Source organism: Tauraco erythrolophus, chromosome 2 (assembly GCF_009769465.1).
Source record: "Tauraco erythrolophus isolate bTauEry1 chromosome 2, bTauEry1.pri, whole genome shotgun sequence".
NCBI classification, from domain to species: domain Eukaryota; kingdom Metazoa; phylum Chordata; class Aves; order Musophagiformes; family Musophagidae; genus Tauraco; species Tauraco erythrolophus.
Genome location: NC_141466.1, coordinates 86,468,275 through 86,482,070, shown reverse-complemented (window position 1 = coordinate 86,482,070; position 13,796 = coordinate 86,468,275). Strand labels below are relative to the sequence as shown.

At 34.2% G+C, this 13,796-nt stretch overlaps 1 protein-coding gene across 4 annotated transcripts in view; it reads left to right on the top strand.

Moving 5' to 3' along the window:
* The window catches only part of SIPA1L2 (signal induced proliferation associated 1 like 2), an 86,077-nt gene that overhangs the window by 9,009 nt on the left and 63,272 nt on the right, over positions 1–13,796 (top strand). For all 4 annotated transcript variants that reach the window (XM_086627433.1, XM_009980611.2, XM_086627425.1 and 1 more), the window contains exons 3-5: positions 411–599; positions 6,326–6,500; positions 11,196–11,299. In XM_086627433.1, the coding sequence (XP_086483559.1) occupies positions 411–599; positions 6,326–6,500; positions 11,196–11,299 (468 nt within the window). The remainder of the gene's footprint in view (positions 1–410; positions 600–6,325; positions 6,501–11,195; positions 11,300–13,796) is intronic.

The following is a 13,796-nucleotide window of genomic DNA, read 5'->3' as shown; positions in this document are numbered from 1 at the left end:
GATGGGTGTAATGAAGGTGCCATTAGCTGTGGCTTACCTCGCCTGTCCAACCTCACATTCAACTACTGTCTGCTAGGGTAGCACGGCATTAAAATTAACAATTTTTAGTTTTCCTGGTGTTTTAAATACTTGTTTCCAAAAAAATAGTAATAGTCTTATGAATTAGAATAAGTTAATAAGATCATCAGTGAATTTCTTGAAACAAAAAAAATGTATTTGTCACTGAGACAGTAAGTGTCCTTTTTAAAAGTTATTTAGTAATCTTTTTATCATTTAAAAAAATCAAAAATAGTGATCTTTTTCTTCCCATTCTTTCTTCCAGGCTTTTGCTAAACTCTGAAGTTTATATCTTTAAAAGTCATTGTAGTATTAGAAGTAAAAATGTTTTGTGTATTTTACCTTTACTGCAGCTTACTACACTTAGAGGAGCAATTTTAGAAGATGCTATACCATCCACTGCTCGGCACGGCACGGCAAGAGGTCTGCCTCTCAAAGAGGTACTAGAGTATGTAATACCAGAGCTGAGCATTCAGTGCCTGAGGCAAGCTTCCAACTCACCCAAAGTACCTGAACAGCTGCTTAAACTGGATGAACAAGGGGTATGTAGCACATGACAGTTTATTAAAAAAAAATCTGAAGTATTTTGCAGGCAATGTTAATAAACATGGATCTGTAATGCAAAACATTGACTTTTTTTGGTTTTGAAGATACTTGTGTATTTTTGTTGACAGAATGAGGTTTACTTTTCTAAGCAAATTATTTGTAAAATATGTTGCAGCTTAGCGAAAAAGAATTATTGGTCTATGGAGATTCTCTTTAGATAAGTGAGTGAGAGAAAGATTGTAATTAAACTTTTAATGTCAGTAAAAAGTGATTTGCACAATCTGTGTTTGCACTTTAATGTGTACAAATGCTGAATGCAAATGAAAATACATTTAACATTTTATTAATACTGTGTATCGGTAAAGAGGCAAAAGGATATAACGTATTAAGTCTCTACATGTAAAATTTTGAATTGTTTTTTACAATAACGTTTTCTGATTAAATTGCAGTAGTCTTGCTAGAATAGAATGCTTTTGGTTTCAAACAACTGAAATTGTGATTGAGACTAAGAATTAACTGCATGGCAATGAAATATTCATACGGCTTAAATTTGGAGAGAAAATGGTGAGGCTTATTTGACTCAGCAAAGTGAATCTGCTTCATTCAAAGCTAGTGATGAAATTTATAGCTTCTGCCTATTTTGTCAAGGATAGACTTGTTAAGGCTTTTAAATCAATTTTTAAAATCATATTTAAAAAAAATATTTATTTAAAGTGAAGATTGTGCTTTCAAGGCAAAAGTCAGTATCTGTCTGTTGAAATTGAATCAGCCAATAGATCCAGTTGATTATGATGCTAGTATAATTAATTTTTAATGCTCATTCAGTTTTGAAGGTAGTGATTGTGTCTAACATTAGTGATATCTACCAGAATTCTTCTGTCTTCTCTTGTGGCTGTAACAATTGCTAAAACCAAGTAATTGTAGACAGAGGAAGAGAATTGCTTTTTTGAGTGGATTGTTAAGCTGGTGTTGTATGTATATTTTACTACTTTTGTTCACTGTAGTCTTTGAGGAAAAACTCAAAGAACTCAAACTCAAAATTAATTGAATATTAGTTTTGCCAAATGTCCTTATTTTTTCCTGTGTTCATCAGTTCTTCTGAAAAAACAATAAAGAGAAGTCAGAAGCACTCAGCTCTGAATCTAAGAGTTCCTGATGTACTGTTGCTATCTGTCTTTCCTATTTGAGCTCCAGAGTGACTTTAAGTTGATTCAATAAATAATATTCGCTGCTCAGAGGGGTAGTATGTTCTAGGCATTTATTTATTTGGCCTGAATATTTCTTAAACTCACTGTAAGTATTTCCCAGAAATTGGAAATGGAGATTGTCCATTGAACTAACCAAATTAGTTCTTTAATCATCAACTCCTAATTTTGAGAGAGAGCAGTACATAGCTCTTCTTTTTATTTTGGGTGATCAATTCTGAAAATTCAAGCCTGTTGTGAAATGGACTGTCACCTGGCAAAATGCAATATTAATGTAGCTTATGTGCTGCTTATTATGAGATAATTACTTGAACATACACAGAAAGCTGTGCATAGAACTGGCATGATATCCATTTAGGCTTTTAATCCTCTTATGTACTTGATGCTTTCAGTCTATTAATCAAGTAAATATAAAAAGAGTTATGCTTGGCAACTAAAGGTGATGACTGACTGAAGTGTCATGAATTTCAAAATATGAATCATGATCTAGAGGATTAATACTGTCACCAGAATAATATTCATTTTGCATAACAGTGTATTAAATGTTTGCATAGTTCTGCAGCAGATTGAAGACTGTTTCGGTGTTTTGATTTCATTTTCTAACTGTTTCGTAGTATTCAGTGAAATGTAGTCTGGATTATAGAGGAAATGTGTGGCTAAAACTTGGTCTTTAAATTGACAGTTGAAAGTAGACGCAAATTGGATGGTTGACCTAATTTGAATATATAAATAATCTGCATTTCCCCAATTTATTCTGGCATATGATGATCAGCATTAGATTTGGCTATAGATGTACAAGAAAAATCAACTGTTTAACTATAATTTGGACAGGATTTTTTTTTCCTTTTTTTTAACTTCTCTCTAATTTTCCCCTAGTTCCCTTTCCCCATTTGTGCTAATGGTTGTTTATTGTATATTATGCTTTTTGGTTCCACTCACATCCCTCTGGAAATGTTCACTTCTTTCTAAGCCAAAGGCTGAAGTTTACAAAAAGCCCAAAGAAATTAGGAGCTCTGATTGCAGAGCCATTTAGTGGCTATTGAGTATCTAATCTCTTGAGGTTCCTTGCCAGAAAAACTAAATTTTCACGTGATGGAAGTCAGCAAGTTGTTGTTGTTACATGATAAAGAATCTGTACCATACAAGAAGATGACAAGATTCAGTAGTGAGTGATTCTTGCTAGAATATAGTCATTTTGGGTCAGGAAGGACTGCTATACACCTGTAATGCGTATCATATATCCAAGTAGCTAAAGGGTTTAGAAATTATTTTCTAATGTCTCATTATTAAATTTTTCTCAGTGTTATAATAAACGTAAAATTTCTAATTTAGAAATCATGAAATCAGAACCACATCTGTAATTATTTACTTTTAAAATACTTGAATAAGCATGCGGTACCACTTCAAAACTGCCAAACTTTATCAATTTTAAATATTCTGATAGTTTTGCATGCCTGTTAAATGAACCACATAAGAAGATCCTGTCAAAGCTCCTTTAGTTACATCTTTCTTAGGCATTGACGTTCTAAGGGTACCTCGATTTCTGCTTCTGCACAGTCCCCATGATCTTAGTATGAGAGTTCTTTTGCTTAAGTCTTTTAATTTCAGTCATGAGTGCTCCTAGCACATGGGTAGGAGGTTGAGATTACTGCAAATGAGCTTGCAGCTGCTACCTTGTTTAGGAATAGTGGTATTGGTAGAATCAAATTTGTAGATAATTGCATAGTGTTTACAGTACTTGTCCATGAAGTGAAAACCCAGGATTAATTCCTTCCTTGGGCTGGGGAGTTTCAGATCTTCCTCTTCAGTGTCTCCTAGGACAATGTTTAAACCATGAGATGGTTGGTTGTTTAGAAACATAGAGGTATACTTCACTCCTATTTGGAATTATATTGATATTCACTGACAAATTCAGGAATGACTGATGTCCTCAGAAAGAACGAAAGAGTATGACTGTATATTTCTAGACTGAGTATTTTTCCCAGGTGCTACTTTACTGTCAGTTGTTGCCCCTGTTGGTGGTGGTTCAGTTAGCATTTAACTTCTCCACTTCTCAATTCTAGTGTGAAGTCAAGGAAATTCACTCAAATTCCCTGTGGTTTAAGCCAAACTATTTGACATAGAGCTGGGATAGCGGTGGCAGTGTGCTCAGTCATTTGAGATCTCTGCTGGAGAGTGTCAAGTAACAGTACTCTTTCCTGTAATCTAATGTTTACATGACCAGTTTCCTCCGTGAAATGTTCATGCTAGCTTTCCACTGAATAAAAGTCACCAGTGTGCAATCTGGAACCTTTTGATAAATACCTAACTCTCTCCAGGCAGTGCTTCAAAATGAGGATCAAACCAGGAAGCACTCTGGATGGATAATATCTAACACCAGTCAAAAGGAAATGACAAGAGCAAGCTGGTATCTTAACTGCCCTGCTCCAGAGTTCAGCAGTCTGATTCAGGCACCTCCTACAGTGCATCCATAACCCAGAATCTGCTTTTATTTTGGATGTTCATCCCTCCCATTTCACATCAAAATTTGGCACAGCTCCTAAAGCTTCTGTGTTCTATGCTGCCCAGGTGAAACCTTATTGCAGCATCGTTCCTCATTCCTGTCCATACTAAGCCTGTTCTTTGTTCTTAACTGCTTCCTGGTTAATGGCCTCCTGCCAGAGTATCTTCCACAAGGGCTCACCCCTGCACCAGAGAGGCGGGACGGCTGCTGGCATATATTACTCTTATTCCTGCTGTGCTGCAGGTTTTCCTCACCAGTAGATCAGATTCTGTAGTGTGCATTGCTGTGAATATAGATGTACTGAAATCGCTGAGTTGGGCCTGTTTGTACTAGTTAAAATCAGAAGAAATTGTCCCACTGATAAGCTTAACTTCATAGTTAAGAAAAGAAATCCAGGCCCAGGTGATGTTATGAAGTGTTTTGTTATTGACTTTAATAGTCTAGCATTTCCTTGTTACTTCATTTTAATACGTTTACCTTTCAGGCATGAGATTCTTAGTGTCAATGATTCCATCTATGGCCTTCAAAATTCTTCATTAACTTGAGCATCTTCGGGGTTTTTTATGTGTTGGTTGTGCATGAAGTTAATAGTAAATAGTTAAACCAAGAATACTATCAAGTTAAATCTTGAATTGCATGGGAGACAAAGAAAGAATACTAGCTTAAAAAAGCAGTAGCATTGTGAAAACATAGAAGACTAGGTTAGAAAAAGCATAGTGAACGATTTTATTTCTCCAGTGATTATGAGGATTTGGGTAGTGGATTTCTGTTTTGGTTTGGTTTTGTGGCATTTTTTTTAATTGACTGTTGGCAACTGCCTCATATACAACTCTCCCTTTGCAATGGAGAAATGCAGCATTTCTTGAAGAGGGAAGGTTAAGGGTTATTTGAAGTCTGGAATGGTATTTTTGACACTTTCTTCATTCATGTATGTTATGTTTTCTTAACTCAACCTTTTAGTATTCTCATCTTGTAGCTTTTCCTCAAAATTGCTGTGGTAAAACATCGATTCAGTAGCATGTATATGGATTTGAGCTTTACAATATACTTAACGTGGCAGACTGTGTGTTACATATGACTAAGGTGGAGCGGACTGTTCTTGTCACCTTTGCTCTAATAGGCATGTAGACAGTCTTTGCATACCTGACGTTTGGTTAAGAGAAGTCTACAGCTGGCGAGTTGAGTAGTAAATATAGAGAAATGTCTTAAGGGAATCTGGTGGGACTGATAGTCTCTGTCAGTTTGTGAAGCTCTAAAAGTTGTCAGTTAAGAATAATAGGACTATCCATTCACATGGAGGTTTCCTTTTTGTCATCTTATGCATGCATAAAAGCTAAGAAAACCAGACAGTACTCTGCTCAAGAAGTGATAATCTCTTTTTATACTTAAATTTTTGTAGTTTTTATACTTTTTTATAGAAGTAATTTCTTTTTCTAATATTCTAGAATTGAGACTCTAGTTTGTACAACAAAGCTATTTAGCTGCAAGCTGATTTCTAACTTGAAGCATACTTTTGAAAACGGGGAATAATTTTTAACAATGGACAATTTTGTGTAGGGCAAGACGTTACATATAACAGAAACTACTGTTCTGAGGGCCTGCTTTAACTGAACTGCACTGAACTTTAAAGGGTAGAAATAAAGTAAAATAAGCTCACCTTGTTTTGAATCTGAGAAAGACAACAGTTATCCAAAAATTGCCAGTTAAAGTTCTCATACTGTAACATGCAGTAGAGTGCACTTCCATAACTAAGTGAAAAGTCTTTATGTACTGCTTTACCTGTATTTGGTTAGTGACAGTCCTGTTTTCTTTTAAGATATTTGGAGGAGTTTTCTTGTTTTTTTCCATGTGACTTAATTTCCCAAATCAAAACACTTATTTTTTCACTTTCAGGTAAGTTCTGCCAGGGGTTATAATGGTGTTAATATTTTAATTGTTAATAGTTGTTCTAGTATTTACTTTCCTTTGCTTCTGTAATTTGTTCTTACCTTTATTTTATTTTTTTTAATTTCAGCTGAGTTTTCAACATAAGATTGGTATCCTTTACTGCAAAGCAGGCCAAAGCACAGAGGAAGAAATGTATAACAATGAGATGGCAGGACCAGCTTTTGAAGAGTTCCTTGATCTGCTGGGCCAGAGAGTACGGCTAAAAGGATTTGGTAAATACAGGGCTCAGCTAGATAATAAAAGTAAGTTATGTTTCTGACCTATGGTAGAAACTATAGCCAGTTGATCTTCTGTAAATCCTGGTTTGTCTTTTCATGCTCTTGACTTTGTGTTTTTATTAGTAAGATTATATGGTAAGTGAGGCAGATGAAACATATAAGAGCATGTATCACACCTTGTCTGAAAGGTTATTTACTTTTTCTGTGGCATTAGTAGAACTGAAAATCAAAGCAACTTATTTCATTTGTTTGCACTGAGTTAAAATCATACTATGTGTGTGATATTTTTTATATATTTCAGAATTTCCCAGCTACGCTTTAACATCTTATGCTTAAAAAGGCAAAACGCGATATATGTATTTCAAAATGTGGAGTCATGACAAGGGACCGTTTTCCTTATTTCAGCTTATCTTTTGTGTTTCTTTTTGATGAACATACATATTGATATTTATATTTGAGGAGCAATCAAGCTTTCTTCAGTTTTCGAGTTTCTCACACATGCACAATAAGCATGTTATCGTTCAGCAGCTGATAAACATTCATTTACCTGACCACGGTGTTACTACCATAATTTCCTTAGGTCTTTCAATTTCTCTAAGTATAATAGTATAATAATTTAATTGTATTTTGTTGGGTTTCATTGCAAAAAAATAGGAAGTGAAGTATTGTTGTTAAAAGTTAATGATACGTTAACATGCTTCTTTGAGCACTTCTTTTCACTGCCCTTAAATTTAACTTAACTCATTCTTAGCTTAATGTAGTTTTAACAGGAGTTTGACAAGTGGTCACTATGAGCTGTGATCTAAGGATATCTAGGTATTCATCTACTTTATGTAACATACTATTTTTTTAGATATAAAGACTAGAAATAACGAAGACATTTTTTTTAGGATAATGGTGGTGAAACACTGGAACAGGTTGCCCAGAGAGATGGTAGATGCCCCATCCCTGGAAACATTCAAGGTCAGGTTGGATGGGACTCTGAGCAGCCTGATCTAGTTGAAGATGCCCTGTTCACTGCAGGGTGTTTGGACTAGATGACCTTTAAAGGTCCCTTCCAACTCAAACCATATGATTCGATTTGTATCCTCCAACTCAAACCATATGATTCGATTTGTATCCTTATTTTGGCCGTAGCTTGTATGTTACATCCTGAAAATAGAAATTTTTTTATATACTGTACATACCCTGCATATAACAGAAAAGGAATATTTTTCATAGTGAAACTATGAAATATGAACCTTTTGAAACTATTAAATCCTGCTACTGTGTGTGTATTCTGCTCACTCTTCTAATCAAATTGGAAAGTTCCTTGAACTGTTAGAGAGAAGCTGCCAAGAAGGAAGCTAGAAAGATGTACTTAAAAACTTAAGGGAAGATTTCTTTTCTTGCAAGGGAGATTTTGCCTTTCAGATAATCAGAGATCTAAGAACTGATAAGTCCTCTTGTATGCTTCTCTATTCCTCCTGCCACTTATCCACCTGATCTAGTCCAGTTTTTAGGAATCTCTTGTGTGTTTTTGCTACTTCAACATCAATCTTCATTTAACTGAAATCCATCGGGATTTTTTTTTTAGATGATACATTTGAATTCTAATCAGTGTCATAGCCATAATAGCCATAAAAGGATTTATCTTCTGTTATTAAACTGGTAATGCCCTGATGGACTGTCGTCTCCTGCACAGCATTAGGAAAAAGACTTAAATGATTTGTATTGTAATTTTTGGAAATGTCTAGTGCGTGTACATTGTGGTTGGTACCCAGTGCAGATGAATTGTCCATAGCCCAGTCACCATCAGGAAAATGAGATATGTGAAGTTGGTGATAAAACCTCATGGTTTTGCGATGAAGGGAGACCAACTTTGCAATTCATTTCACAATCTTTCACAAAGATTTTTCTCAAATCTTTCACGTTCTGCATCTCTAATAGTGGTGAGAAATGGTGAAAAAAGTGAGCTGAATCCTAGGACGGATTCTAATTTATGACTTACAAGGTGAGAAAGCTGCAATTCCGTAGCCCTGTCAACCTGCGTAAGCACCACATTTATTTTTATTAACATTATTGCCTCTTTGCTTAAATCCATACTTGTTTCACTTTAATAATTCAGGCTTGATAGAGACTATTGCTTCCTATTTCAGTACAGAATAATAACTCATTTTTCAAATTAATGTGTAGAGATGTTTATTGTTGCTATAGAGGTCAGGCTTCTGGGATGAATTGATAAATAGGGAAGAAAAATTCAAAGGAGTAAGGAATGTATTGGTTTTGCTTTTTTTTTTCCCAATCAGAGCATGACCAAATATCACCTAGTAATTTTTATATATGAAATTTTGTGCTAGTCTGTCAAGCAAATTCAATTTCTGTATTGCTGTACATCAGTATGAATGTACATTGCTGATTGGCATTGTGTATGTATCATTCAGTAACATAATTTTAATGTTTTACTAATGCTGTGTGCCATTAATGATATTGTCCTGCCGTAATATGTTCTTATAGTTTGCAACAAACAGAATGAAATTAAGAGAGTTCACAAAGATATAGTCTTCAGTTTTATATTAAATGTAAAATACTGACTTAATTATAATCTTTTTTGTGTTATATTTGTTTTCTTAATATAACGGCACAACAAGTATTACTGTGTGTCGTATTTATAATTGGATAATACATTGACCTGATTGCCTGCAGGTTCAGAATAGTGTTGTAATTTCATCTGTAGTAGCTACATTTTTGGTATGCATAATGTTTCAGTAATGTTTTTTCTCAGTTTTTGTAGGATTCGCATTTATTAAGTTTTTCTATTCTTAAATGTTTGACTTGTTGTGGATTTCTTCTTTAAAAAGTTTGTTGGTGGTTTGTTGTGGGTTGTTTGTGTTTTTCTTTTTTTTTAAATTTGGTCTGTTTATGTAATATTTTGATAAGAAATAAATGGGCCCATTTCTTATGGAATATAGACTGTAGAATGTTGTGATAGGTTGACCTGCCCAGCAGGTAAGCCCCTACCCATTTACTTGCTCACTCACCCTGCAACAGGATGGAGGAGGAAATCAGAAGGGCAAAACCAAGAAAAACTTATGAGTTGAGATTAAGATAGTTTAATAAGTGAAGAAAAAAAAGGGAAAACCCAACACACACTGCCCCACTCCCCTGCCCCCCAAAAAAGTCAAAAATCCCCCTCCAAAACCAGCCCACCACAACAATCAACCAACCAACAACTCCCTCCCCCAAACAAGTAATGCAAAAGCAGTCACTTGCCACCTCCCATCAGCAGACCGATGCTCAGCCCGTCTCTGAGCAACAGCTGCCATTGAAAAACTCCCACTGCTCTAGTTTTACTGCAGAGCATGATGCAATATGGTACAGAATATGTCTTTGGTCAAATTCAAGTCAGCTGTCCTAATTGCAAAAGGAGTCAGGGAGTAGGGTTGCTAAAATCAGTGTAGTTTAGGCAGATATTTGTATATCAAACTATAATTTATTTCCTTCTTCTATCTCTTGAAAACTCTGTCTTTCTAAAATGCTGTGGAAAGGTTATAGTGGATTTATATTTTCAACAGAGATTTTAAAATAGAGGTATGCAATTTTTGCCTTTTTCAGCAACATTAAAGTAAGAAACTTCAGTGGAAATTAGGCTTCCTGTTTCTTATGTAACTGTAATTTATATTTTATGAATATTAATAAATGAAGTTAACTTTATTATTGTACAAACACAACTGATTAAGCCAGTTGTAGCATGAATATGTTCAAAATTATATACACGCATAAATATTTTCAATATAGATACTGTTGAATTTTACACTTAAGTGTATGTTTATCGACTTTTAAGAGATGAACTAACATAGTCAATTTCTTTTTGGAATACAGTTACTATTTAAAACAAAACAAAATCCAAAAACCTTAAACAGTGTGTAGATGAAAGTGGTGGAGACTGTTTATTGCTGTAAATAGTATAAAATTAAATAAAAAAAATGGGTGAACATGGAAAAAGAGAAGAAAAATTGATAGCTATCTTGACTCAATAGGGTGTTCCCAACCTCCTGCTTTGAAGTTAATTGTACTTACTAAAAAAATCCATACGTATTAAAGACGGTGAATGAAAAGGATTAATTTATGACTACAGAGTAAAACTCATCTAGCTTGCTGAAAATGTTCTGAAATGATAACTCTATTAATAAAACTTCCTAAATAAAGAAATAAAAATATTATCTTCTCATATATTAAATGTATTTTTAATAACTTTAAAAGATCTGAAAATTCCCATTATTTGATATTGTACTACAATGTATTATGTACATATTTTGTGTTTTAAAAATGTCTAATCTGTGGTATGTGTTTTAATGTCAGATTTGAAGTAACATTGTCAGGTTTTTTTTGGTAAAGTATGGGATTTCCTATTGTTCTTATTAACATTTTCAATAATGAAAATATATAAAATTATGGTCAACTGTTTGTCCTTTTTTTCATGAAATGTCAATATATTCAAAATTAGATCATTTAGGCCTCATAGACAGAAACTCTTTGGGCAATTTTTTGCAGGACCCTTCTACGTCATAGCATGAAACTAATGAGTAGATCTTTAGCTGATGCAAGCTGTTTGTTCCATTGAAAAAAGTTTTAAATTGCATTCGTAGATTTAAATCTTGGCATGCAAAGAGTACTGTCCTGAAAAGTAGCATGAATCTTCTATTTTACTGACCTTCTTTTGGTTAAATTCATTTTCAGCTGATTCAACAGGAACTCATTCCCTCTATACTACCTATAAAGATTATGAGTTAATGTTTCATGTATCAACAATGCTTCCATACATGCCCAGTAACAGGCAACAGGTATGTTTTCTAATTTTTCATTGTAATTTTACATTATAAATGTTTGACATTGAAGGTTTCTTTACAGTAATACTGACTTAAAACTGAATTATTTTCTATGAAGTATGACTCAATTGTATTTTTTTTCTTGAAATATTGTAAGGCATTAGAAATATCACAGGATTTTTATGCTATGAAATTCAGGAACTTATCCTATCTCCTTCATTTAATTATATTATTGAAAGTTAATGTTGCCTGTAGGGAATTAGTTATTTTTGGTTTGGACTGGATTTACATCATATGTGTGTTTTAAACATTGAGTGGAATGGAGCTTGAAAATAGTCATATGGTTAAAATATGCATGTAATAATATTTTTAAAACGATTCCACTTAATCCTTATATTACAGGTCTTGAAATGTTTATTGATGTGTCAGCGTAGTAATAAATGCTTAACTGTATCCTTCAAGGTGTCTGCTTGTGAAGACAGAAAACTGCAGTGTACTTATTTTATTTCTGGAGAATTCCCGTTGCTTATGTAATAATTCAGAATATTTTTAGGCATTAAGGATGGCTAAAAACCAGCACAGCACCCAAAGTGTGCAGTGCACCAGTAAGGTTACTCTGTCTTGCCTGTCTTGGATATTTCTTGTGACTGAATAAAAAAGTACAAGCACATTTGGTATAATATATCAACATTAACACTTTTTTTTTAAAAAAAAAGTATTAGAATTGCTTGTAGGTCAGACTGATGATAGTTCGCAACTTTCTGTGCTACTACTCTCCATTTTTCTAGGTCTGCAGAAATAAATCTTGGATTTATTTAGTTAGTTTTAGAGTATTCTCTTATTGCCATGCAAGACATAAAGATTTCAGTCATTTTGGAGGGTTGTCATGAAATAAAGATGCTGTCTCATTTTCATTTTGAACAGCATACAAAAGATGCTTACTGCAAACCATGTGTGAGTTGTATCTTTCATGTCTGCCCCGTCAATAAGTCTTCTGGGAAGAAAAAGATGAAAGAAAACAATTGAAATTCTTGAGAAAAGATAAATGAAAATCGAAAGAAAAGTATATAATGTATTTATGTATTTTAAATAGTTTGTGTGTAATGTTCTGAACTGTTTGAAAAACTGTTTCAAGTGAACAGTTAAGACAACTGCAAATTTTTCTCCATTGCACTTAGGATTTAGATATGGTTTAAAGAAATTTAATTAGGAATCAAAATACAGAAACTCTTTACCATATGAATAATATGAATGTTTAGATGACTCATGTCTTAAAACGTGTGGCTTTCAGAAGACAGAATCTTCAGCTATATCCACACTCAAATGTGCCAATAGCTAGTCATCAAGGTATCAGATCATCATCACTGATTTGAGGTTGCTCCACTTCCCTAAACTTTCACTTACACCTTATTACAATACAGGATTAATTTAGTAAACACACTAGGAGTTGCTTTGTGTGTAATCACTGATAATGATCTTTGACTGGAGAGCACATGTAAATAGAGAAAACTGTACACTATTAAGAAGATATAATACACTGAATGAGCTTGCCTTAAAAGGAAAAAAAAAAAATTCATAGCTAATCACAGGCACTGACAGTAAATATAGCCTTATTTGGAGTTTATTACTTTTGTTGTTGCCTTTCATGACTTTCCCTTGTTTGTGAGAACAGGATATCCTCTTGCCACGATCCACTAGTTTTCATAATTGTTTGCTGTTTGTCAGCTTCACTGCTGTGTTGCTCAGCCATTCCCTATTACTATCCTTTTACTTCTTCCTGTGCTTTCCTTTCGTTCTCATAATTTCCTTATGTGTCTTTCTTTATAGTCAGGTGCTGATTCTTGTGTATATCAAAATCTTCCAATTTTACCTCCATGGTTTTCCCCAGCAACAAACACTCCTTTCTGTAGCGTTTTAGTAAGCTATCATCATTGTCACTCTAACAGGCTCAATATTTAGTAGAAGCACCATGTTGTTATTGTTGGCTTTCTTGGGATCAAAGTAACGTGGTGGTTTTCCAAGTCAAGTGGTATGCCTATCTGAAGACCCACCACATTATTTTTTCAGGTGCTGGGATCTAGCAGTAGTTGCACAGCATGGACACTGTCTTAATGAAATGTGACAAATGACCAGAATTTAGCCAGCCTTAATGTACAAAAGAGATCTATAATAGTTGTTTTATTTTCTTCTATTACTGTTTAGCTCTGGAATACATACTGAAGTGTGAAATGTACCGACACTGTGGGTTTTTTTCACAAGCTAGGATAAAATTCGATTAGATCTTTTTCCTTGAGACATTTTAGATGCTGAAGACCATAGATGCAGTTACATCAATTGTGCTCAAGACAGAGACTTACAGATGCTGTGGAATATAAATGTTGTTTGTCTCTTCAGGGTTTGGCTCACTAACTCTGCATGCCCAAGTAAGGGGAAGTTAGGGACAATGGTAATTGTCCTTTTAGTTTATGGTAGCAATGAAGACCCCCATTCAATAGTTCTTTTTTGCTAGCCT